The sequence below is a fragment of the Pristiophorus japonicus genome, chromosome 9 (genome assembly GCF_044704955.1).
Source record: "Pristiophorus japonicus isolate sPriJap1 chromosome 9, sPriJap1.hap1, whole genome shotgun sequence".
Lineage (NCBI taxonomy): Eukaryota > Metazoa > Chordata > Chondrichthyes > Pristiophoridae > Pristiophorus > Pristiophorus japonicus.
In genome coordinates this window covers 206735931-206763069 of record NC_091985.1, presented here as the reverse complement: position 1 = coordinate 206763069, position 27139 = coordinate 206735931, and the positions used below count along the sequence as shown (strand labels likewise).

The following is a 27139-nucleotide window of genomic DNA, read 5'->3' as shown; positions in this document are numbered from 1 at the left end:
AGTGACAAAGACATAGGTTGTAAGGACCATCTTAAAAGGAGGAATGAGAGGTGGAGATATTTAGGGAGTGAGTTTTAGAGCTTAGTGCCTAGGGAACAGAAGGGTGTGCGATTATCAGCAGGAATGCTCAAAAAGACTGAATTAAGAGAGCAGATATCAGAGGTTGTGGGGCTGGAGAAGATTACAAAGATAGGGAGGGGTGAAGACATGGAGGGATCTGAAAACACGGATAAGAATTTTGAAATCGAAGCATTGCTTAACCGGGAGGAACGTAGGTCTGCGAGCATAACAGTTTGAAAGATTAAACAGCAGTACAAAATTTATAAAATATTCATCTATTCCACAATCATGGTACCCCAGCGATCTGCAGGGTACCTGCACTACAGAACAGTGAGCTCGCTAGTGTCTCAGCAGGTTATTGGAGCTTTTCTAGTTCTTCCCACAGTCTGAATATTTAAAAGGTCTCTCGTCAGTGTGAGCTCGCTGGTATCTCAGCAGGGTGAATAACAGAGTGAATCGTTTTAAACACAGGGAACAGACAAAGGGCCTAACCACAGTGTGATAGGTTCCCGTGTCTGCTAAAGCTCTTCCCTCAGTTAGAACACCTACAGGATCTCTCATTAGTGATCCATCCACTGGTGTGCTCACCGGTTGGACGGATCACTGAAAATCTTCCCATTCATGCAGCAGGTGAATGGTCTTTCTCTGGTATGTCTCCAGCTGCCAGAAGCTTTTCAAGCCCTTCCCACAGTCGGAACATGGCAACGGCAACTCGCCAGTATGATCAAGCTGATGCGCCCGCTGGTTGGGTGCATGCACGAATCTTTCCTGCATAGGGGGCAGGTAAATGGCCTCTTCCCAGTGTGAACTCGCTGGTGCTTCAGCAGGTGGGACGTATGCACCAATCCCTTCTGTTGTGTATCTGAAAAGCATGCACTCCCATGTTCCGCCACCAGGGAGCACATCCTCTGAAGTCCCAAGGGATCCCAGCATCCCTTGGGAGCACTGTATATAAGCCGGCCCCTAAGGCCTGTTCCTCACTCTAGAGTGTCTTAATAAAGACTGAGGTCACTGTTACTATAACCTCCCTATGTGCAGCCTCATCTGTGTTAAGAACACAATACCTTCCTGCAAACTGAGCAGGAGAACGGCATCTCCCCGGTGTGATTGTGTCGATGAGTTTCCAGCTCAGACAGGTAATTGAATTCTTTCCCACAGTCCCCACATTTCCACGGTTTCTCCCCAGTGTGACTGCGTTTGTGTTTCGCTAGGCCAGAGGATAGGCTGAATCCTTGACCACATACACAACACGTGTACGGTTTCTCCCCGTTGTCAACGCTGCTTTTTGCTTCCATAGAAACATAGAAAATAGGTGCAGGAGCAGGCCATTCAGCCCTTCTAGCCTGCACCGCCATTCAATGAGTTCATGGCTGAACATGAAACTTCAGTACCCCCTTCCTGCTTTCACGCCATACCATTCCATGTTATGTTTGATGATATTCAGGTCCCGATGAATAGACTGACCGATCGTAATGTGATGTAAATTTCCCGTCGACAACTCCTCCCTTTCTACTAACCTGTAAAATGAATATAAAACAGGTAAAAGGGAGTGTGAGAGAACCCCCAGAAAAACAATCACCATGAAAGCTGCTGGATTGTCACAAAAATCCCAACTGCGCACTAACTTTCTTCAGCGATATGGGGATCGGGCGGGAAAGTCAAATCGAAGATCAGCCATGGTCTTATTGACTGGTGGAGCAGGCTCGAAGGGCCGTATGGCTGACTCCTGCTCCTAATTCCTATGTTCTTATGGAAGGGAATCTGCCACCCAACCTGTCCCGTGACTTTTACCACCTAGAAGGAAAAGGGAACACCATCATCTGCAAGATCCCCTCCAAGTCACACACCATCCTGACTTGGTCATATATCACCATTCTTTCATCATCACTGGGTCAAAATCCTGGAACTCCCTCCCTAACAGCACTGTGGGAGTACCTTCACCACACGGACTGCAGCGGTTCAAGTAAGCGGCTCACCACTACCTTCTCCAGTATAATTAAGGATGGACAGTACATGTTGGCCTTGCCAGCGACGGTCACAGCCCAGAACAAATAAAAAATCTGTATATGTAAAATGGATTAAAAGTTTGTACAGTAATGCTTGTTCCTAAAACAAACTTGCATTGTGCGGACACAGGGTGTGTTTAACAATCTAATCTCCCCAGAAGCCGCCTCCCCGGACAGCCCCACATGGGCAATTGTTGGTCCCACTGGGCCCAGAGCCCACCTCCCTGGACAGCCCCACATGGGCAATTGTTGGTCCCACTGGGCCCAGAGCCCACCTCCCCGGACAGCCCCACATGGGCAATTGTTGGTCCCACTGGGCCCAGAAGTACTGGGGGGGAAACCCAGCAGCTTCTCCTCCATCCCCACTCCCGCTCAAACTGCTGCAACACCTAGAGCCCCACAGGAGGCCCGAGAGCGCCCACCCCGGGACAGAGCGGCCGTCCCCCGGGTCCGTCACCGGGAGAAGGCCCCGCTCGGGGAAAGGCCGGAGCCGCAAGTTGTAGTTCGGGACCTGAGGCCCACAGTGGGTGTGTTGTCTCTCGGGCGGGGCCTGGGCCCGCACTCGGTGTGTGTGAAGCCCGCGGCCCCCCGGGGTTTATTAACCCGCTCCCTCCCTCCGTCCATCTCTCAGCCGCTGCCTTAGACATAGCCGCCCCATCACGCATGCTCAGCTCACACTGCCCGGGTGATTGACGGAAGCTCCGGGCCAATAAGAAGAGCGGGGGCGGGGCTAGAGGACCGAGCAAGCGGTTGGTCCTCCAACCAATCGGAGTGTGCGAGGGGCGGTGCTTGCGGCCGCGGCCCCCACCCAGTGAGCGGGGCTGAGCCGGATCTCCCGCATTGAGCATGCGCGGGCGGCGGCGGCGACAGTTGGTGGAGCCCGGATGATGTGGGACACGAGACGGTGGGTTGTCGGCGCAGGGCAGGAATTGGAGCCACGAGTGGGGCAGGTGAGCTTCATAAACACCTGGTGTAGGGCCCAGGGCCCAATAACAGCCCAGAGGCTGAGCCCGGGTTTGTCCCGCCCGTGAGGACAGGGATACTAAATGCATTCTGGAAGGAAGAAAAATGGGAGGCATTCTCAACCAAATGGTCCAATTTAAAGGTGAACACAAATATGTGAGGGGGCAGGATCAGCTGATCAATCTGTTAAAGCATTAAAACAGTATAGAGCACAACAACAAGCTAATGATGCTCAACCTTTATCAGTCACTAGTTAGACCTCATATTGAGCATTTGCTCAATTCTGGGCACCACACTTTGAAAAGGACATCAATAATAACTTTCAAAACGATGAATGCTTCAAAGGGAAAATGTTCTAGTGCTTTGGGGTACGTGCAAGGAGCGGCTCTTTCAGTGAGTCGGACAGGCTTGGACCGATTGGTCTCCTTCGGTGCTGTATGATTCCCTGAAATGGTGACAGTCTGGGAGCATCTGTCTAAGATGGTGAAATGGCAAGGTGTTAGGGAGAGCCCATCACCAAAACAGGGAGATATTACAGATATATAGGGAGGGTCAGAGTGAATAAAAAGGTGACGAGAGCACAGACACCCAGACAGAGTCAGCGCCTTCGGGGAGGAGAGGGAGGGGAACCAATCTGTCAGATAATGCAATAATGAAGAAGAAAGCTGCAGACTGCAGGAAGATATCAATGGACTGGTCAGGTGGACAGAACAATGGCAAATGTAATTCAATCCACAGAAGTGTGAGGTAATGCATTTGGGGAGGGCTAACAAGGCGAGGGAATACACAATAAATGGTAGGACAATGAGAAGTGTAGAGGAACAAAGGGACCTTGGAAGGCATATCCACAGATCCCTGAAGGTAGCAGGAAAGGTAGATAAGCAGGCATACAGAATACTTGCCTTTATTAGAATACAAGAACAGGGAGGTTATGCTTGAACTGTATATAAAACACTAGTTAGGTCACAGCTAGAGTATTGTGTGCAGTTCTGATCACCACATTATAGGAAAGATGTGATTGCACTAGAGAGAGTACAGAGGAGATTTAGGAGGATGTTACCTAGACTGGAGAATTTTAGCTATGAGGAAAGATTGGATAGGCTGGTGTTTTTTTTTGAACAGAGGAGGCTGAGGGGAGACCTAATTGAGGTGTATAAAATTAATAAACCTATTACTCTTAGCAGAGGGTCAACAACCAGGGGGCATAGATTTAAAGTGGTAGGAGGTTTAGAGGGGAAATCTCTTCACCCAGAGGATGGTGGAGGTATGGAACCCACTGCCTGAAAGGGTGGTCGAGGCAGAAACCCTTGTAGCATTTAAAACAAACTTGGATATGCACTTGAAGTGCCGTGACCTACAAGGCCACGGACTAAGAGCTGAAAAGTGGGATTTGGCTGGATAGCTCTTTGTCGGCCGGCACGGACATGATGGGCTGAATGGCCTCCTTCAATGAGGTAAACTTCTGTGATTCTATGATGCTGTACTTACAGTGATGATGTTTGTAAATTATGAGAAATATAGAAGATTAAGGGGTGATCTAATTGAGGTGTTTAAGATGATTAAAGGAGTTGATGGGGTGGATGGAGAGAAACTATTTCCTCTGGTGAGGGAGTCCACAACAAGGGGACACGACCTTCAAATCAGAGCTCGGCCGTTCAGGGCAAATGTCAGGAAGCACTTCCTCACACAAATGCTGATTGGCTGTTCTCTTGTCTGGAGAGTCTAGAACTAGCGGTCATAGTCTCATGATAACAGATGGCCATTTAGGACTGAGATGTGACGAAATGTCTTTACTCAAAGGGTTGTGAATCTTTGCATTTCTCTGCCCCAAAGAGCTGTGGATGCTCAGTCGTTGAGTATATTCAGGGCTGAGATCAATAGATGTTTGGACAATAAAGAAATCAAGGGTTACGGGGATATTGTGGGAAAGTGGAGTTGCGGTAGAAGATCAGCCTTGATCTTATTGAATGGCAGAGCAGGCTTGAGGGACTGTTTAACCCACTCCTGCTCCTATTTCTTATGCTCTTAAAGCGTCGTGGAAATCTGGAACTCTTTTCCCCATAAAACGGAGGCTGGGGGCCAATTAAAAATTCCAAAACTGAGATTGATACCTGCTTCTTTAGGCAAGGGTGTTAAGGCGATGGAACCAAGGAAGGTAGATGGAGTTAAAATACTGATATAATTGAATGGCGGAACAGGCTCAAGGGGCTGAATGGCCTGTTCCTGTTCCAATGTTCTGACTAATAGCCTGTCGACACTCACTGTCAAGGACATTGGACACATGGGCTACCACATATTGGAGAGAAACTGGTGAGTGTAGTACTGAACCCAACCAGAGTCGGCACCTTCAGGGGAAGAGAGGGAGGGGAACCAGTGAGTGTGGAACTGAACCCAGCCAGAGTCAGCACCTACAGGGGAGGAGAGGGAGGGGAACCAGTGAGTGTGGAACTGAACCCAGCCAGAGTCAGCACCTTCAGGGGAGGAGAGGAGAGAAGGATAAAAAAGTAGGAATTTGTGCAATGTGCCTTGCTCTCTCCCTGGATCCTAAAACTACTGGCTCGCTCTTCCCCATCTGAAGTCTACAGGCTCTAAAGCCGAAGCTTGGTGACCCGCAGTCCTGACTCCTTGATTTACCTCCCCTTCTCTCCTCCTGTTTCCCCCTTGGTTGTGTTCCACACTCTGGGCCTTGGCCTTTCCCCGGGGATTCTCAGTATGAACAGGGGGATGTGTGATGAGACAGGATGTCCCAGCTCTCCACCTTTAAAGGGACACTGAGAGGACCCGCTGGGCTGAATGGCCCTGCTTTATGACATCACTGCAGTGCCTAGCAACCAACCTCCTTGAGCCCTGCTCATTATGGGCTGGGTTTAGCATTTGATGGGACAGTGTAGAGGGAGCTTTACTCTGTATCTAACCTGTGTTGCACTTGCCCTGGGAGTATTTGATGGGACAGTGTCGAGGGAGCTTCACTCTGTATCTAACCCGTGCTGTACCTGCCCTGGGAGTGTTTAAGAACATAAGAAATAGGAGCAGGAGTAGGCCATTTCGAGCCTGCTCTGCCATTCAGTAAGATCATGGCTGATCTGATCATGGACTTAGCTCCACTTCCCTGCCTGCTCCCCCTAACCCTTTACTCCATTATCGCTCAAAAATTTGTCTATCTCCGCCTTAAATATATTCAGGTGAATTTATAATGGGGAACAAAGAAATGGCAGACCAATTGAACAAATACTTTGGTTCTGTCTTCACGAAGGAAGACACAGATAACTTTCCGGAAATACTAAGGGACCGAGTGTCTAGAGAGAAGGAGGAACTGAAGGATATTCTTATTAGGCAGGAAATTGTGTCAGGGAAATTGATGGGATTGAAGGTCAATAAATCCCCAGGGCCCGATAGTCTGCATCCCAGAGTACTTAAGGAAGTGGCCCTAGAAATAGTGGATGCATTGGTGATCATTTTCCAACAGTCTATCGACTCTGGATCAGTTCCTATGGACTGGAGGGTAGCTAATGTAACGCCACTTTAAAAAAAGGGAGGGAGAGAGAAAGTGGGTAATTATAGACCGGTTTTCCTGACATCAGTAGTGGGGAAAATGTTGGAATTAATTATTAAGGATGAAATAGCAGCACATTTGGAAAGCAGTGACAGGATCGGTCCAAGTCAACATGGATTTATGAAGGGGAAATCATGCTTGACAAATCTTCTGTAATTTTTTGAGGATGTAACTAATGCGAAGACAGAATATTATCTGAATGGCGGCAGATTAGGAAAAGGGGAGATGCAACGAGACCTGGGTGTCATGGTTCATCAGTCATTGAAAGTTGGCATACAGGTACAGCAGGCAGTGAAGAAGGCAAATGGTATGTTGGCCTTCATAGCTAGGGGATTTGAGTATAGGAGCAGGGAGGTCTTACTGCAGTTGTACAGGGCCTTGGTGAGGCCTCTCCTGGAATATTGTGTTCCGTTTTGGTCTCCTAATCTGAGGAAGGACGTTCTTGCTATTGAGGGAGTGCAGCGAAGGTTCACCGGACTGATTCCCAAGATGACAGGTCTGACATATGAGGAGAGACTGGATCAACTGGGCCTTTATACACTGGAGTTTAGAAGGATGAGAGATTCTCATAGAAACATATAAGATTCTGACAAAACAGGACAGGTTAGATGCGGGTAGAATGTTCCCGATGTTGAGGAAGTCCAGAACCAGGGGACACAGTCTTAGGATAAGGGGTAGGCTATTTAGGACTGAGATGAGGAGAAACTTCTTCACCCAGAGAGTTGCGGAACCTGTGGAATTCCCTGCCGCAGAGAGTTGTTGATGCCATTTCATTCGATATATTCAAGAGGGAGTTAGATATGGCCCTTGCGACTAAGGGGATCAAGGAGAGAAAGCAGGAAAGGGGTACTCAGGGAATGATCAGCCATGATCTCATTGAATGGTAGTGCAGGCTCGAAGGGCTGAATGGCATACTCCACCTATTTTCTATGTTTCTATGACCCAGCCTCCACAGCTCTCTGGGGCAAAGAATTCCAAAGATTTACAACCCTCAGGGAAGAAATTTCTCCTCATCTCAGTTTTAAAATAAGGGGCCACCCATTTAAAACTATGTCCCCTCGTTTTATTTTCCTCTAAAAGTGGAAATAACCTCTCTGCATCCACCTTGTCGAGCCCCCTCATTATCTTATAAGTTTCAATAAGATCACCTCTCATTCTTCTGAACTCCAATGTGTATCGGCCCAGCCTACTCAACCTATCCTCATGAGTCAACTCACTCATCTCCGGAATCAACCTGTGAACCTTCTCTGAACAGCCTCCAATGCAAGTATTTCTTTCCTTAGATACAGCGACCAAAACATATGAAGGTTAAAATCACCCTTGATTATTGCTGTTCCTTTTTTACAAGTCTCCATCCAATCATTTAGCTACTATTAGGGGACTTAGAAACATAGAAACATAGAAACATAGAAAATAGGTGCAGGAGCAGGCCATTCAGCCCTTCTAGCCTGCACCGCCATTCAATGAGTTCATGGCTGAACATGAAACTTCAGTACCCCCTTCCTGCTTTCTCGCCATAACCCTTGATCCCCCGAGTAGTAAGGACTTCATCTAACTCCCTTTTGAATATATTTAGTGAATTGGCCTCAACTACTTTCTGTGGTAGAGAATTCCACAGGTTCACCACTCTCTGGGTGAAGAAGTTTCTCCTCATCTCGGTCCTAAATGGCTTACCCCTTATCCTCAGACTGTGACCCCTGGTTCTGGACTTCCCCAACATTGGGAACATTCTTTCTGCATCTAACCTGTCTAAACCCGTCAGAATTTTAAACGTTTCTATGAGGTCCCCTCTCATTCTTCTGAACTCCAATGAATACAAGCCCAGTTGATCCAATCTTTCTTGATAGGTCAGTCCCGCCATCCCGGGAATCAGTCTGGTGAACCTTCGCTGCACTCCCTCAATAGCAAGAATGTCCTTCCTCAAGTTAGGAGACCAAAACTGTACACAATACTCCAGGTGTGGCCTCACCAAGGCCCTGTACAACTGTAGCAACACCTCCCTGCCCCTGTATTCAAATCCCCTCGCTATGAAGGCCAACATGCCATTTGCTTTCTTAACCGCCTGCTGTACCTGCATGCTAACCTTCAATGACTGATGTACCATGACACCCAGGTCTCGTTGCACCTTCCCTTTTCCTAATCTGTCACCATTCAGATAATAGTCTGTCTCTCTGTTTTTACCACCAAAGTGGATAACCTCATATTTATCCACATTATACTTCATCTGCCATGCATTTGCCCACTCACCTAACCTATCCAAGTCACTCTGCAGCCTAATAGCATCCTCCTCGCAGCTCACACTGCCACCCAACTTAGTATCATCCGCAAATTTGGAGATACTGCATTTAATCCCCTCGTCTAAATCATTAATGTACAATGTAAACAGCTGGGGCCCCAGCACAGAACCTTGCGGCACTTCACTAGTCACTGCCTGCCATTCTGAAAAGTACCCGTTTACTCCTACTCTTTGCTTCCTGTCTGACAACCAGTTCTCAATCCACGTCAGCACACTACCCCCAATCCCATGTGCTTTAACTTTGCACATTAATCTCTTGTGTGGGACCTTGTCGAAAGCCTTCTGAAAGTCCAAATATACCACATCAACTGGTTCTCCTTTGTCCACTTTACTGGAAACATCCTCAAAAAAATTCCAGAAGATTTGTCAAGCATGATTTCCCTTTCACAAATCCATGCTGACTTGGACCTATCATGTCACCATTTTCCAGATGCACTGCTATGACATCCTTAATAATTGATTCCATCATTTTACCCACTACTGAGGTCAGGCTGACCGGTCTATAATTCCCTGTTTTCTCTCTCCCTCCTTTTTTAAAAAGTGGGGTTACATTGGCTACCCTCCACTCCATAGGAACTGATCCAGAGTCAATGGAATGTTGGAAAATGACTGTCAATGCATCCGCTATTTCCAAGGCCACCTCCTTAAGTACTCTGGGATGCAGTCCATCAGGCCCTGGGGATTTATCGGCCTTCAATCCCATCAATTTCCCCAACACAATTTCCCGACTAATAAAGATTTCCCTCAGTTCCCCCTCCTTACTAGACCCTCTGACCCCTTTTATATCCGGAAGGTTGTTTGTATCCTCCTTAGTGAATACCGAACCAAAGTACTTGTTCAATTGGTCTGCCATTTCTTTGTTCCCCATTATGACTTCCCCTGATTCTGACTGCAGGGGACCTACGTTTGTCTTCACCAACCTTTTTCTCTTTACATACCTATAGAAACTTTTGCAATCCGCCTTAATGTTCCCTGCAAGCTTCTTCTCGTACTCCATTTTCCCTGCCCTAATCAAACCCTTTGTCCTCCTCTGCTGAGTTCTAAATTTCTCCCAGTCCCCAGGTTCGCTGCTATTTCTGGCCAATTTGTATGCCACTTCCTTGGCTTTAATACTATCCCTGATTTCCCTAGATAGCCACGGTTGAGCCACCTTCCCTTTTCTATTTTTACGCCAGACTTAGACTATGCCCACCAGCGACTTTTTCCCTTTATTATTCTTTATCACCACCCAAACTGATTCAAGCTCTTGATCCTCTGAGCCAATATCGTTTCTCACTAACGCACTGATCCCATCCTTTATTAACAATGCTACCCCACCTCCTTTTCCTTTCTGTCTGTCTTTCCGAATTGTCAAATACCCCTGAATATTTTGTTCCCAGTCCTGGTTACCTTGCAACCATGTCTCTGTAATGGCTATCAGATCATACCCATTTGCACTCCCTCAATAGAAAGAATGTCCTTCCTCAGATTAGGAGACCAAAACTGTTCGCAATATTCAAGGTGTGGCCTCACCAAGGCCCTGTACAACTGCAGTAAGACCTCCCTCCTCTGATACTCAAATCCTCTCGCTATGAAGGCCAACATGCCATTTGCCGCCTTCACCGCCTGCTGTACCTGCATGCCAACCTTCAATGACTGATGTACCATGACACCCAGGTCTCCTTGCACCTCTCCTTTACCTAATCTGTCACTAATCAGATAATAATCTGCCTTCCTGTTTTTGCCACGAAAGTGAATAACCTCACATTTATCTACATTATACTGCATCTGCCATGCATTTGCCCACTCACCTAAGCTGTCCAGGTCACCCTGCAGCCTCTTAGCATCCTCCTCACAGCTCACACTGCCACCCAGCTTAGTGTCATCTGCAAACTTGGAGATATTAAATTCAATCCCTTTGTCTAAATCATTAATGTAGGCGAGGGGCACCAGTAAATGGGGGATAGAGGAGGGGCACCAGTAAATGGGGGATAGGGGAGGGGCACCAGTAAATGGGGGATAGGGGAGGGGCACCAGTAAATGGGAGGATAGGGAGGGGCACCAGTAAATGGGGGATAGGGGAACCAGCCCACACTGCGATATGTGTGCGCACTAGCTTTGTGCAGCAGAGCTGGTCTCCAGTCATATTGGTTACTTGCCACTGGATAAAGGCCTAGCTCTGTCAAGCCCGTGTGGTGGCTGGTGTGCTCCGGTCACCACACGTTAATAAAATCCACGCACAGGCATCTTCCACCCTTCAATTGTAGTTCAAGATCTGGAATATCGGGTCCTTCAGTGAAATATCTGTGAACTCTTGTGGAAGCAAGTCATCCTCGTTCGAGGGACCGCCGATGAAGATGATTTGTATCTATTTGTGCCGTTAACTCATCTATTTTGTTACAAGTACTACGTACAGTTGGACAAAGAGCTTTTAAATTTGTTTTTTTACCCTTTTTTTCCTGATCATTTCCTCTGTCCTTCAAACTCACTTTCTGCATGTTTGATGGGACAGTGTAGAGGGAGCTTTACTCTATATCTAACCTTTAGGTTTTTGGTGTTACGGACAGAGGGGTAATGTCCCCTTGGAGTTTTGTATTCCTTACTGTCCCCTGTAAATCGGTTTAGCTATTTTTTAGAAATTATGCTCATTGATCTTTCTTCTTCTTAGTCTTATCACTTCCTTTATTTGGGTTATCTCTTGTTCCTTATGTTCTGGTGTTCTATGTTATAATCGTTGTGCCTCTGTCATTCTGGACCCTGGGGCCACGTTGTATGTTATAATCGCTGAACCTCTATGTCAGGATTAACAAAAATAACACACGGTTGATGGCTGAGTTTGCAACCATTAAAGTATGCAAATTCACCAATAAGTAATTGTGATACTGGGGTGGTGTTCATGGAAAGCACCAGATGGAAGGACTATTTGAGTTCTCATCACTGCATTCTGTGTGGCTGGAATCTAGGGCTACTGACTCCACAAGTTCCTTAGTCAGACACTCATTGTCCTCTTTCACAATTTCACGGGAGGCTTCTACAACTGTGCTCATGCTCCCTTCTGAGGAACTCTGACAAGAATTCAGGCAATCTTTGAGACAATTGTGGGTGATGTCTGAAGATTAACAGAAATTGGATAATGGAGCCATGTTGTTCCTTTGGAATTGTGTGTGTGGGGTGGGTGGGGGGAGATATTCCTGGATTTTCTAGGGGGCGGTGTTTCGTGTCTTGTTTCTAAGTTAAGATTTTTTATTTTATTATTCCTAGTTGTGCATATGTGTGTCGTTCTGGACACTGATGCAATTTAGTATCTTTAGGTTTTAGGTCTGTGTTGGGTTTGGTCTTGGACTCTGACGGCTTAGGTTTTGTGGTGTTTGGGTCTTGACTAATCTTTGTGGGGTTATGTTTTAGATTAGGGTTGGTTGGCTGTCTGGCTCTGGGTTAGGGTTTAGGGCTACGATTTGGTTAATATGTTCCCGGGTAGGGATCTGTTTTGAAGTTCAGTTCAGGATTGGGTTTTAGGGCTTGGTTTTCATTCATGGGTTGTTTGGGTTGTGGTTAGGTTTTTAGGGGTGGGGGCTGGTTACTGAGTTTTGGGGTAGGGTCGGGGCTCCATTTCGGGTTGGAGTAGGGTTGGGTTCGGGGTTAAAGTTTGGGTTAGGATTAGGATTTTATTTGGGCTCGTCGGTTGTTTGGATCATGGTTAGGTTTTTAGGGGTGGGGGCTGGTTGATAAGTTTTCGGATAGGGTTGGGGCTCTATTTTGGGTTTGGAGTGGGGTTGGGGTAGGGATAGGGCTGGGTTTTGGGGTTAAAGTTTGGGTTAGGGTTAGATTTGGGCTTGTCGGTTTTTTGGGTTATGGTTAGGTTTTTGGGGTGGGGGCTGGTTGTTCGGTTTTAGGTTAGGATTTAGGGCTCGGGTTGGGATAAGGGATAGGTTTTGGCTTAGGGTCGGGGTTAGGGCTCGGGCGGGATCCGGTGGGGACAAGTGTCCTGGGGTCCTTCGTAGGGTAAGTTTTAGTGGTAGGGTCATATACTTGGGGATATGGTTGTCTAGTGTTTGTGATGCGGATACCTGCCCAGGGTTCCCAATATTGTCCCTGAAAGAGTTCCGTCCTGTTTGTGAGAATGTGTAAAGAAGGGTTACGAAGGTGGTAGATGGATAGAGAATGTGGCAAAAGGATGGAGATAGGGAATCATGGGAAAATAGCTGAAGAAATGTCAAGATGCAGACAACTGCAGAAGCGACAGAAAAAAAAGGGGTTACCAAGAGTTGAAGTTGAGGTTAGACACGGGTCATGAGAAAGCCGCAAGGCAGCACAAAGAAAGAAAGCAATCCTAGATAGGAGGGAAAATGTAATAGTTTTTACTGATAAGGAGGAAGGGAAACTAATTGGGTTCTTTACTGATCAGGAAAGACAGTGTAGCAAAGCTATAACTAACCTGACCTGACACCAGCCCTAATTGGGAGACTTTGGCGGGGGGGAAGGCAGAAAGGGATTGGATAGACCAAGCGCTAATCAAATGTGTTCTGTTTTGAAAATGTATAACTGTTGTTGTGTCGTGCTGAAAAGGGGCTTGTCCAGTGGAAGGTAAACAGGCTCTGATTGAGAGTGTTCCTTTGTCTTGACAAGTCCCGGCCGGAGAATCTTCAATCAACGTCTTTTACAGAAAAGGCAAGCAGGTGTTCGTGTCAGTGTATTCGCTGAAACAGATTGAGGGAAAAAGAATCCGTATCAACATTTGTGGGAGAAAAAGTAGTCGGGGTTGTGTGGGTGGAGTCCTCTTTAGATTGGGGGGGGGGGGGATTATACTCCTTGTTATATGTGAGAGGTCGGTCTGTTGTTTGGAGCTCGGGCTGTTTCTGGGGCTGATTATACCGGTGGGGTTGGTTGTTAGTTACCCATTGTGATATTTAGGTGTATTTATGGTCTTGGGTATTACTGACGTGGAACTTCTATGGAAGGGTCTTATTAATAATTACATTTCTGAAAAATTGAATTGAGCCTACCGATTAAATTCATAAAGATTGAATTTATTTATTCCCTCGTAGGGGGATGTTGGCCTCGGAAGGGTTCTTTGTGGGGGGGGGAGCGGTTTGTCATTTAAAAATCGTTATTAGGTGGATTGTTGGTTCCCTGCTATGTATTCAAGTGATTTCTGTGAAATTAGGGAACTTATTAATTGTATGGAAGTAAATTGTGTTTTTTGGATTTATGAATAATATGATGGTGCAAGTCAGGGATATTGATTGGCGAGTTATTGTTGTTTAACCAGCCTGTGGGATCAGTGTGCTGTGCACGGGGGCTTGCTGCTGCTGTTAGTCAGACCGCTGATCCCTCACCCCGCGGAGCTGCCTGTCCGAGTCTGTGTCTCCCATTTTATTCATTAAACAGTTTGTAAATGTGTGGATTGTGTTTGGGTTGTACGGGGGTGGTGAGGGGGTTTGTTACTGTGTTTTGGGCGGTGGGGGGGTTTGTTACTGTGCTTTGGGCAGTGGGGGGGGTGTTACTGTGCTTTGGGCAGTGGGGGGGGTTGTTACTGTGTTTTGGGCAGTGGGGGGGGGTGTTACTGTGTTTTGGACAGTGGGGGGGGTGTGTTGCTGTGTTTTGGGCAATGGGGGGGGGTGTTACTGTGTTTTGGGCAGTGGTGGGGGAGGGTGTTACTGTGTTTTGGGCAGTGGGGGGGAGGGTGTTACTGTGTTTTGGGCAGTGGGGGGGGGGGGTGTTACTGTGTTTTGGGCAATGGGGGGTGGGTGTTACTGTGTTTTGGGCAGTGGGGGGGGGGGGGGGTTACTGTGTTTTGGGCAGTGGGGGGGGGGGTTACCATGTTTTGGGCAGTGGGGGGGGTGTTGCCGTGTTGGGGCAGTGGGGGGTGGGGTTAATTGTGGTGGTTTGGGGATGGAGTCTCGGGTCATTCGGTGGTTTGTGTATTTGGGCCGAGTGCCGATGATCAGCCTCGGGCTGGATTTCTGTGTGGCCCGGGAGGGAGGCCTGTTGTTCCCGGGGAAGGGATCAGTCTCCGGGTTTTTTAGGGGTTTGATTTTAAGTCGCTGTTACGTTCTTTGTGGAGATTGAGTTTTGTACTTTGGTGGACTGCTTTTTATTTTGGGATTTTTAATTTAATTATTTAATTATAAAAAAATTACATTGTTTTAACTATTTTTAGGTGAGGGTTCTTTTTATGAATGATTGGGCCGTAGGATGGGGAAGGGGATTATCAATGATTGGGCTGTAGGGTGGGGAAGGGGATTATCAATGACTGGGCTGCAGGGTGGGGAAGGGGATTATCAATGACTGGGCTGTACGGTGGGGAAGGGGATTATCAATGACTGGGCTGCAGGGTGGGGAAGGGGATTATCAATGACTGGGCTGTACGGTGGGGAAGGGGATTATCAATGACTGGGCTGTAGGGTGAGGAAGGGGATTATCAATGACTGGGCTGTCATAGAAACATAGAAAATATGTGCAGGAGTAGGCCATTCGGCCCTTCTAGCCTGCAGCGCCATTCAGTGAGTTCATGGCTGAACATTCAACTTCAGTACCCCATTCCTGCTTTCTCGCCATACCCCTTGATCCCCCTAGTAGTAAGGACCTCATCTAACTCCTTTTTGAATATATTTAGTGAATTGGCCTCAACAACTTTCTGTGGTAGAGAATTCCACAGGTTCACCACTCTCTGGGTGAAGAAGTTCCTCCGCATCTCGGTCCTAAATGGCTTACCCCTTATCCTTAGACTGTGACCTCTGGTTCTGGACTTCCCCAACATTGGGAACATTCTTCCTGCATCTAACCTGTCTAACCCCGTCAGAATTTTAAATGTTTCTATGAGGTCCCCTCTCATTCTTCTGAACTCCAGTGAATACAAGCCCAGTTGATCCAGTCTTTCTTGATAGGTCAGTCCCGCCATCCTGGGAATCAGTCTGGTGAACCTTCGCTGCACTCCCTCAATAGCAAGAATGTCCTTCCTCAGGTTAGGAGACCAAAACTGTACACAATACTCCAGGTGTGGCCTCACCAATGCCCTGTACAACTGTAGCAACACCTCCCTGCCCCTGTACTCAAATCCCCTCGCTATGAAGGCCAACATGCCATTTGCTTTCTTAACCGCGTGCTGCACCTGCATGCTAACCTTCAATGACTGATGTACCACGACACCCAGGTCTCTTTGCACCTCCCCTTTTCCTAATCTGTCACCATTCAGATAATAGTCTGTCTCTCTGTTTTTACCACCAAAGTGGATAACCTCACATTTATCCACATTATACTTCATCTGCCATGCATTTGCCCACTCACCTAACCTATCCAAGTCGCTCTGCAGCCTCACAGCATCCTCCTCGCAGCTCACACTGCCACCCAACTTAGTGTCATCCGCAAATTTGGAGATTCTACATTTAATCCCCTCATCTAAATCATTAATGTACAGTGTAAACAGCTGGGGCCCCAGCACAGAACCTTGCGGTACCCCACTAGTCACTGCCTGCCATTCTGAAAAGTACCCATTTACTCCTACTCTTTGCTTCCTGTCTGACAACCAGTTCTCAATCCATGTCAGCACACTACCCCCAATCCCGTGTGCTCTAACTTTGCACATCAATCTCTTGTGTGGGACCTTGTCGAACGCCTTCTGAAAGTCCAAATATACCACATCAACTGGTTCTCCCTTGCCCACTCTACTGGAAACATCCTCAAAAAATTCCAGAAGATTTGTCAAGCATGATTTCCCTTTCATAAATCCATGCTGACTTGGACCTATCATGTCACCTCTTTCCAAATGCACTGCTATGACATCCTTAATAATTGATTCCATCATTTTACCCACTACAGATGTCAGGCTGACCGGTCTATAATTCTCTGTTTTCTCTCTCCCTCCTTTTTTAAAAAGTGGGGTTACATTGGCTACCCTCCACTCGATAGGAACTGATCCAGAGTCAATGGAATGTTGGAAAATGACTGTCAATGCTTCCACTATTTCCAAGGCCACCTCCTTAAGTACTCTGGGATGCAGTCCATCAGGCCCTGGGGATTTATCGGCCTTCAATCCCATCAATTTCCCCAACACAATTTCCCGGCTAATAAAGATTTCCCTCAGTTCCTCCTCCTCCTTACTAGACCCCCCGACCCCTTTTATAACCGGAAGGTTGTTTGTGTCCTCCTTCGTGAATACCGAACCAAAGTACTTGTTCAATTGGTCCGCCATTTCTTTGTTCCCCGTTATGACTTCCCCTGATTCTGACTGCAGGGGACCTACGTTTGTCTTTACTAACCTTTTTCTCTTTACATATCTATAGAAAGTTTTGCAATCCGTCTTAATGTTCCCTGCAAGCTTCTTCTCATACTCCATTTTCCCTGCCCTAATCAAACCCTTTGTCCTCCTCTGCTGAGTTCTAAATTTCTCCCAGTCCCCAGGTTCGCTGCTATTTCTGGCCAATTTGTATGCCACTTCCTTGGCTTTAATACTATCCCTGATTTCCCTTGATAGCCACGGTTGAGCCACCTTCCCTTTTTTATTTTTATGCCAGACAGGAATGTACAATTGTTGTAGTTCATCCATGCGGTCTCTAAATGTCTGCCATTGCCCATCCACAGTCAACCCCTTAAGTATCATTCGCCAATCCATCCCAGCCAATTCACGCCTCATACCTTCAAAGTTACCCTTCTTTAAGTTCTGGACCATGGTCTCTGAATTAACTGTTTCATTCTCCATCCTAATGCAGAATTCCACCATATTATGGTCACTCTTCCCCAAGGAGCCTCGCACAACGAGATTGCTAATTAATCCTCTCTCATTACATAACACCCAGTCTAAGATGGCCTCCCCCCTAGTTGGTTCCTCGACATATTGGTCTAAAAAACCTCGGGTGAGGAAGGGGATTATGGCTGTAGGGTGGGGAAGGAGATTATCAATGACTGGGCTGTACGGTGGGGAAGGGGATTATCAATGACGGGACTGTCATGTGGGGAAGGGGGATTATGGCCCTTAAATTGTGAATGGTTTTGGTTTGTTGACCAGGGTCCGTGCCGTGTTGACTGACCGCGTGGGAGGTTGGAGGGGAATTTAGGACGCACTTTTTTTCTTGTATTTCAATTTATTTTCGTATGTGTACTCTACAGTTCGACGGCAATAATTATCGGTTGGAGGTGTGTGAGGGGGGGACAAGGGGGGACAGAGAAATCATGGCTCCTTAAATGTACGCCACTGTTCATCAACCGTCTTACACTTTAATCTATTTTCCCAGTCCACTTTAGCCAACTCTGCCCTCATACCTTTGTAGTCTCCTTTATTTAAGCTTCGTACGCTGGTTTGAGATCAAACTTTCTCGCCCTCCATCTGAATTTGAAATTCAACTATGCTATGGTCACTCATTTCAAGGGGATCCTTTACTAGGAGATTGTTTATTAATCCTGTCTTATTACACAGGACTAGATTTAAGATAGCCAGCCCCCTGGTTGGTTCCGTTACATATTGCTCAAGGAACCCGTTCCTTGCGCACTCTATGAACTTTTCCTCAAGGCTACCCTGACCAATTTGATTTGTCCAATCAATACGGAGGTTAAAATCACCCATGATTATTACTGTTCCCTTTTTACAAGACCCCTCTATTTCTTGGTTTATACTCCGACCAACAGAGTTGCTACTGTTAGGGGGCCTATAGACTACGCCCACCAGTGACTTTTTCCCCTTATTATTCCTTATCTCTACCCAAACTGATTCAACATCCTGATCATTTGAGCCAATGTTGTCTCTCACTATTGCAGTGATTCCATCCTTTATCAACACAGCTATTTTGTTTCCCTGGAGTTCCTATTATGAGTTTCAGAAACTTCGGTGCCAAGTGGACCAGGTGTTTAAAGATTTCCCTCTTTCCATGTTGCTGTTAGTTAAAGGTACAGAGATTGATTTCCCCCTCATTATGCATCTTTAGTAGTTAAACAAAAATCCTTCCTGTTCGTAGTGAGTCACATTCTGCACTGGGGAAGACGGCTGGTGGCTTCAGCCTTTAAAATACTCCTCCTTTTGTTCAAATCCCTCCAAGGCCTTGTCCCTCCCTATCTCTGTAACCTCCTCCAGCCCACCAACCATCTTAATTATGGGAAACAATTTTCAGTGTCAGAAGGGTCGGTAACCAGAGTGGAGTTGAGGTAGAAGATCAGCCATGATCTTACTAAATGGTGGAGCAGGCTCGAGGGGCCAATGGGCCTACTCCTGCTCCAATTTCTTGTGTTCTTAAAAGGTTGTGGGAATGCAGAACTCGATGTTTCCCATATAACTGAGACTGGGGGCTAATTGAACAGGCTCAAGGGGCCGAATGGCCTATTCCTCTTTCTATGTTCCTACTTAGTGATGACTTTTGTAAACAGCTTTTACAGGGGTTTAGAAGAGGAGGATACGCTGAGGGGATTAAACCTGGGCCCCTCCTGTTAATGTGACTCAGTCACACTGGTCAGTGCCTGTACCCACTGAGCCATTGGGAGGAGGGGAGGGTCCAGTGACCCTGCTGGAAAATGCACATGTGAGGCCTCAAGTGAGGACAGTGGAATAGCTTGTCGACACTCACTATCGAGGTTCACACATGGAGATTGGGCACATGGGTCACATATTGGAGAGAAACTGATGAGTGTAGAACTGAACCAGCTGGGTTTCTGTGACATTCTGGCCACTTTCAAGGTCACTTTGTTGTCATGCCGGCCCCACAAATCAGATTCATTAAGTTCAAATTACTAACCTGCCTCTTTGTGGGTTCTCTCTCACACTCCCTTTTTCCTATTTTAAATTAATTTTACAGTGTATTAGAAGGAGAGGATTTGAAGACGGCAAACTCAAATCGCAGACCGCATCAAGATCTGACCGGGTCACTCGATTCATCGGCCTCTCAATATGGAAGCAAAAAGCACCGTTGACAATGGGGAGAAAGTGTACACGTGTTCTGTGTGTGGAAGAGGCTTTAGCCGAATCTCTGGCCTATTGAGACACAAGCGCAGTCACACCGGGGAGAGGTCATCCACCTGCTCCGAGTGTGGGAAGGGATTCACTTCGTCATCCAACCTGCTGAATCACCAGCGAGTTCACACTGACGAGAGACCTTTTAAATGCCCGGATTGTGGGATGAGCTATAAACATTCCGGGGAGCTGACGTACCATCAACGTGTTCACAGTGGGGAGAGACCGTTCAGGTGCTCTCACTGCGGAACTGGGTTCAGTCAATCATCTAAACTCACTGTACACCAGCGCACTCACACTGGGGAGAGGCCGTTCACCTGCTCAGTGTGTGGGAGAGGATTCACTCAGTCATGCAGCCTGCTGAGACACCAGCGAGTTCACACCGGGGAGAGACCGTTCACCTGCTCTGAGTGTGGGAAGGGATTCATTGATTCATGCAACCTACTGAGACACCAACGAGTTCACACTGGGGAGAGGCCATTTTTCTGCTACGTGTGTGGGAAGGGATTCACTCAGTCATCCGACCTTCTGAGACACCAGCGAGTTCATACCGGGGAGAGGCCATTCACCTGCTCTGACTGTGGGATGGGATTCACTCAGTCATTCCACCTGCTGACACACCAACGAGTTCACACCGATGTGAGACCTTTTAAATGCTCTGACTGTGAGAAGCGATTTAAAACCAAAAAGCATCTACTGATATACCAGCGAGTTCACACCGGGGAGAGGCCGTTTATCTGCTCCAAGTGTGGGAAGGGATTCACTCAGTTATCCAACCTGCTGACACATCAGCAAGTTCACACTGACGAGAGACCTTTTAAATGCCCAGACTGCAGTAAGTGCTATAAAAGTTCAGCGGAACTGAGCTGCCATCAACGTGTTCACACTGGGGAGAGACCATTCAGATGCTCCGTGTGTGGGAAGGGATTCTCTCGTTCATGCGACCTTCTGAGTCACCAGCGAGTTCATACTGGGGAGAGGCTGTTCACCTGCTCCGTGTGTGGTAAGGGTTTCACTCGTTCATCCAACCTGCTGACACACCAGCGAGTCCACATGTGACTGCAGGGGTGGGATTCTACTGGTAATCACATCCCGACTGAACCATGTTCATTCTGACAGATGGGGTTTGTTTCTGCTGATGCTAACTCCTATAACTGGGCAAGACTTTAATATTCTGGATGAATGGGAAATAAATCAGCTTTGCTTTTAACACATTGCTATGGATTTTTGTTTTTCCCACCTGGGTGTTTAGCATCACCTGGTGAACTCAGAGAGGACAATCTGGGGGGAGGACCGTACGGTGGGAACAGAACTTCAGCCTGGACACAGTCCTTCAGGGCCACACTGAGAGGGCCAAACGGCACTTCGGTCTTTCTTGTCTCGCTTCACCGCCAACAAAGTCGCCGTGCGGGTTAATCTTGAGGTGTGTAAGAAATGTGTCCCAGCCATGCACTTCCATGGTTTGGCAGTGCTAAATGGTATATACTTCAATGCAAGGATGATGATACAAAAGTTGATCATGTGGTTGATAATGAAGAAGAAAGTTACAGACTGCACGAAGATATCAATGGACTGGTCAGGTGGGCAGAACAGTGGCAAATGGAATTCAATCCACAGAAGTGTGAGGTAATGCATTTGGGGAGGGCTAACAAGGCAAGGGAATACACAATAAATCATAGGACAATGAGCAGTGTAGAAGAATAAGAGGACCTTGGAAGGCATGTCCACAGATCCCTGAAGGTAGCAGGGCAGGTAGGTAAGGTGGTTAAGAAGGTATACAGAATACTTGCCGAGGCATAGAATACAAGAGCAGGGAGGTTATACTTGAACTGTATAAAACACTAGTTAGGTGACAGCGAGAGTACTGTGTGCAGTTCTGGTCACATTACAGGAAAGATGTGATTGCATTAGAGAGGGTACAGAGGAGATTTAGGAGGATGTTACCAGGACCGGAGAATTTTAGCTATGAGGAAAGATTGGATAGGCTGGGGTTTTTTTTGGAGTAGAGGAGGCTGAGGGGAGACCTAATTGAGGTGTATAAAATTATGAGGGGCCTAGATAGAGTGGATAGGAAGGACCTATTACCCTTGGCAGAGAGTCAACAACCAGGGGGAGTAGTTTTAAAGTGGTCGGAGGTTTAGAGGGGAAATCTCTTCACCCAGAGGGTGGTGGGGGTATGGAACCCACTGCCTGAAAGGGTGGTAGAGGCAGAAACCCTCGTATCATTTAAAACCAACTTGGATGTGCAATTGAAGTGCCGTGACCTACAAGGCCACGGACCAAGAGCTGAAAAGTGGGATTAGGCTGGATAGCTCTTTGTCGGCCGGCATGGACACGATGGGCTGAATGGCCTCCTTCAATGCTGTAAACTTCTGTGATTCTATAATCCTGTACTTACAGTGATGAAGTTTGTAAATTATGAGAAATATAGAAGATTAAGGGGTGATGTAATTGAGATGTTTAAGATGATTAAAGGAGTTGATTGGGTGGATGGAGAGAAACTATTTCCTCTGGTGAGGGAGTCCACAACAAGGGGACACAACCTTAAAATCAGAGCTCGGCCGTTCAGGGCTAATGTCAGGAAGCACTTCCTCACACAAATGCTGATTGGCTGTTTCTCTTGTCTGGAGAGTCTAGAACTAGGGATCATAGTCTCAGGATAACATACGGCCATTTAGGACTGAGATGTAGAGAAATGTCTTCACTCAAAGGGTTGTGAATCTTTGGAATTCTCTGCCCCAAAGAGCTGTGGATGCTCAGTCATTGAGTGTATTCAGGGCCGAGATCGCTAGATGTTTGGACACTAAAGGAATCCAGGGATACGGGGATAGTGCGGGAAAGTGGAGTTGAGTTAGAAGATCAGCCATGATTTTACTGAATGGCGGAGCAGGCTCGAGGGGCTGTTTAGCCTACTCCTGCTCCTATTACTTATGCTCTTAAAGCATAGTGGAAATCCGGAATTCTGTTCCCCATAAAACGGAGGTTGGGGGCCGATTGAAAATTCCAAAACTGAGATTGATAAATTCTTCTAGGGCAGGGGTATTAAGGCAATGGAACCAAGGCAGGTAGACAGAGTTAAAATACTGATCAGCTGAATGGCCTATTCCTGTTCCTATGTTCCTACTTACAGTGGTGCTTTTTGTAAACAGTTTTTACAGGGGATTAGAAGGTGAGGATATGCACACAGGATTAAACCTGGGTCCTTCTTGTTCCTATGAATCAGTCACACTGGGCGTTACCTTTACCCACTGAGCCATTGGGAGGATGTTACATTTACCCACTGAGCCATTGGGAGGAGAGTCCAGTGACCCTGCTGGAAAATGCACGTGAGGCCTCAGGTGAGGACAGTGGAATAGCATGTCGACACTCACTGTCGAGGTTCACACAAGGACATTGGGCACATGGGTCACATATTGGAGAGAAACTGGTGAGTGTAGAGCTGAACCCAGCCAGAGTCAGCACATTCAGGGGGGGAGGGGGAGGGGGAGGGGAAGGGAACCAGTGAGTCTAGAACTAAACCCAGCCAGAGTCAGCACCATCAGGGGAGGAGAGGGAGATGAACCAGTGAGTGTAGAGCTGAACCCAGACAGAGTCAGCACCTTCAGGGGAGGAGAGGAGAGAAGGATGAAATCGTAGGAATTTGTGCAATGTGCCTTGCTCTCTCCCTGGATCCTAAAACTACTGAACTCACTCTTCCCCATCTGGTCTACAGGCTCTAAAACTGAAGCTTGGTGGCCCTCAGTCCCGACTCCTTGATTTACCTCCTCTTCTCTCCTCCTCTTTCCCCCTTGGTTGTGTTCCACACTCTGGGCCTTGGCCCTTCCCCGGGGATTCTCAGTATCAACAGGGGGGATGTGTGTTGAGACAGGATGTCCCAGCTCTCCTCCTTTAAAGGGACAAGGAGAGGACCTGCTGGGCTGAATGGCCCTGCTTTATGACATCACTGCAGTGCCTAGCAACCAACCTCCCTGAGCCCTGCTCATTATGGGCTGGGTTTAGCATTTGATAGGACAGTGTAGAGGGAGCTTTACTCTGTACCTAACCCGTGCTGTACCTGGCCTGGGAGTGTTTGATGGGACAGTGTAGAGGGAGCTTTACTCTGTACCTGACCGGAGCCTGTTTCACGCACACACTTGGTGCTCAGAATACCCGTGGAATACAGTGTAGACATGATCCCAGCCAGAGTCAGCATCTTCAAGGGAGGAGTGGGAGCGGAACTAGTTAGTGTAGAACTGAACCAAGCCAGAGTCAGCACCTTCAGGGGAGGAAGAAAACAGCGAAAATAAATAAATAATGGAGATGGTGCGATGGGTTTGGATTTCAGCACAGGGAGGAGGGAGAGTGTGGGATGGGGATTTACAGCTTTGGGGGAACATGCTAGGGAAGAATGTTCCATAGAAACTCGAATTGTCTGTTCTGAATTTCTATCCTGTACTTAGTGATGACTTTTGTAAACACCTTTTACAGGGTATTAGAAGGGGAGGATGTGCAGACAGTAAATTCAAACCAACATGATGTCAAGATCTGACAGAGTCACTCCATTCATCAGGACCTGAATATCATCGGTCTTTGATTGTGGAAGGAGAAATGTTTCTCTGTTCTGTCTGTGGGAAAAGATTTCAAACATTAGTGTGACTGGAAAAGCACCGAGATACGCACACCCGAGTGAGAGTGTTCCAGTGCACTGACTGTGGAAAGAGCTTTAACCAGTTACACAGCCTGAAAAGACATTGCATCATTCACAGTGGGGAGAAACTGTACATGTGTTGTGTGTGTGGACGAGGCTTCAACTGATCGTCCAACCTGGAGAGACACAAGGACACCCGCACCACGGAGAAACCATGGGAATGTGGGAAGGTATCAGATCCCCATCTGAGCTGGAAATTCATCGACGCAGCCACACTGGGAGAGGCTGTTCACCTGCTCAGTGTGTGGGAAAGAATTCGCTCAGTCATCCACCCTGCTGAGACACCAGCGAGTTCACCATGGGGAGAGGCCATTCACCTGCTCAGTGTGTGGGAAGAGTTTCACTCGGTAATCCCACCTTCTGGCACACCAGAGAGTTCACACTGGGGAGAAGCCGTTCAGTTGCTCCCACTGCGGAAAGAAGTTCAGTCACCCCACCTCACTGAACACCAGCGAGTTTGCACTGGGGAGAGGCTGTTCACCTGCTGTGTGTGTGGGAAAGGATTCACTCAGTCATCCAGCCTCACTACACACCTACTGGTTCACATCAATCAGAGGCTTTTTAAATGTTCTGACTGTGAGAAGAGCTTTAAAAGCAGAAATTGACCGATGAGACACCAACGCATTCACACTGGGGAAAGGCCATTCACATGCTCAGTGTGTGGGAAAGGATTAATTGATTCATCCAACCTGCTGAGACACCAGCGGGTTCACAACTGACTGCAGGGGTTGGATTCTGCTGTTAATCACACCAAAGACTAAACTGTGTTCATTCTGACAGTCGGACTGTGTTTCCCCTGTAACTGGGCTGGAGTTTAATTTTCTGGATATCTGACAAGTAAATCAGCTTTGGTTCAAACACGCAGTTTGTCGATTGTTTGATTTCTCCAAGAGGAGACTAATTGATATGCTGTTACTGACTGTTCCATTTTTGGGCCTTTTCGCCTTTGTTCAATAAAGACCTGTCCTTATGTAGTACCTTACGTGACTTCAGGATATCCAAAAGTGCTTTACACCAATGAAGTACAACAACATCAAAGTACATTTGTAATGTAGGAACTGTGGCAGAGGATTCACGCACAGCAAACTTCCATGAAAGCAATGGCCAGATAATCTGTTTGTGATGCTGGTTGAGGACTGATGGGGTCTCAGTTGAACGACTCATCCAAAAGATGGCAACTCTGACAGTTCAGCGCTCCCTCAATACTGCATTGGAATGTCAGTCTAGATTTTGTGCCCAACTCTCCTGAGCTTCTGCTGAGCAGCTAGGGACTAAATTAAAAAGCAGAACCACAAAGCTGCTAATCTCTGGAATACTACCTGAGCCACGAGCAAATTTACACAGGGTAAATAAAATCAGAGATAAACATGTGGGACAAAGACTGGTGTGGGAGAAATGGGTTTCAATTCATGGGGCACTGGCACCAGTACTGGGATAAGAGGGAGATGTTCCGTCGGGAGGGGCTTCACTTGAACCAGGCTGGGACCAATGTCATGGCAAATCGAATAACTAAGGCTGTAGATAGGGCTTTAAACTCAATAGTAAGGGGGAGGGATTCGGTGAGTGGAAATTTAAACAGTCGAGAAGGAGATAGAGCAGGGTAGCAATAGGGATAATAATCAGAGTGCGACCAAGCGTATACACGAGTGCATCAGAAAATGGTGAAAAAGACAAAATTACATGCTCTTTATATGAATGCATGCAGCATTCATAACAAGATAGATGAGTTGACGGCACAAATTGAAATAAATAGGTATGATCTGATAGCCATTACAGAGACGTGGTTGCGACGTGACCAAGGCTGGGAACTGAATATTCAGGGGTCTTTCAGAAGGATAAGTAGAAAGGAAAAGGAGGTCTGTTAACAAAGGATGAGATCAGTGCAGTAGTGAGAAATGATATTGGCTCAGAAGATCAAGATGTAGAATCAGTTTGGGTGGAGATAAGAAATAAGAGAAAGAAGTCACTGGTGGGCGTAGTCTATAGGCCCCCTAACAGTCGCCACACTGTAGGACAGAGTATAAATCAAGAAATAATGGAGGCTTGTAAGAAAGGTACGGCAATAATCATGGATGATTTTAATCTTCATATTGATTGGACAAACCAAATGGGCAAAGGTAGCCTTGAGGAAGAGTTCATAGAGTGTATGTGGGATGCTTTCTTAGAACAACACATTGTGAAACCAACCAGCAAGCAGAGTATTTTAGATCTGGTAATGTGTAATGAGTCTGAATTAATTAATGCTTACGTAGTGAAGGATCCTTTTGGGAAGAATTTCAACTTCAATTTGAGGGTGAGAAAGCTCGGTCTCAAACTAGTGTCCTGAACGTAAATATAGGCAATTACAAAGGTATGAAGACAGAGTTGGCTAAAGTGGACTGGGAACATAGATTAAAGGGTAAGACGGTAGATAAGTAGTGTCAAACATTTAAGGAGATATTTCATAACTTAGCAAAGATATATTCCAGTGAATAGAAAGACTCGAAGAGAAGGATGAACCATCCGTGGCTAACTAATGAAGTAAAGGATGGTATCAAATTGAAAACAAAGGCATACAATGTTGTGAAGAATAGTGGCAGGCCAGAGGGTTGGGAAATTATTAGAAACCAGCAAAGATGACTAAAAAAATTACAAAGAGAGAGAAAATAGTTTGAGAGTAAAC

At 46.9% G+C, this 27139-nt stretch overlaps 1 protein-coding gene across 2 annotated transcripts; it reads left to right on the top strand.

Moving 5' to 3' along the window:
• The first annotated feature begins 2891 nt into the window (after positions 1-2891).
• Positions 2892-25459, top strand: LOC139273494 (zinc finger protein 530-like). 2 transcript variants are annotated; one of them, XM_070890386.1, is made up of 3 exons: positions 2892-3016; positions 19636-21213; positions 24258-25459. In XM_070890386.1, exon 2 carries the CDS (start codon positions 19728-19730, stop codon positions 20847-20849), a length of 1122 nt encoding a protein of 373 aa, XP_070746487.1. In that variant the 5' UTR covers positions 2892-3016; positions 19636-19727; the 3' UTR covers positions 20850-21213; positions 24258-25459. The 2 variants fall into 2 exon arrangements, with proteins under 2 accessions (XP_070746487.1, XP_070746488.1); XM_070890387.1 differs by lacking the exon at positions 2892-3016 and adding an exon at positions 3366-3397.
• The last annotated feature ends 1680 nt before the right edge of the window (positions 25460-27139 follow it).

What these genes read in the sequence shown, in the direction of transcription:
- LOC139273494 (XM_070890386.1), top strand. Translation starts at nt 19,728, where the DNA reads ATGGAAGCAAAAAGCACCGTTGACAATGGGGAGAAAGTGTACACGTGT.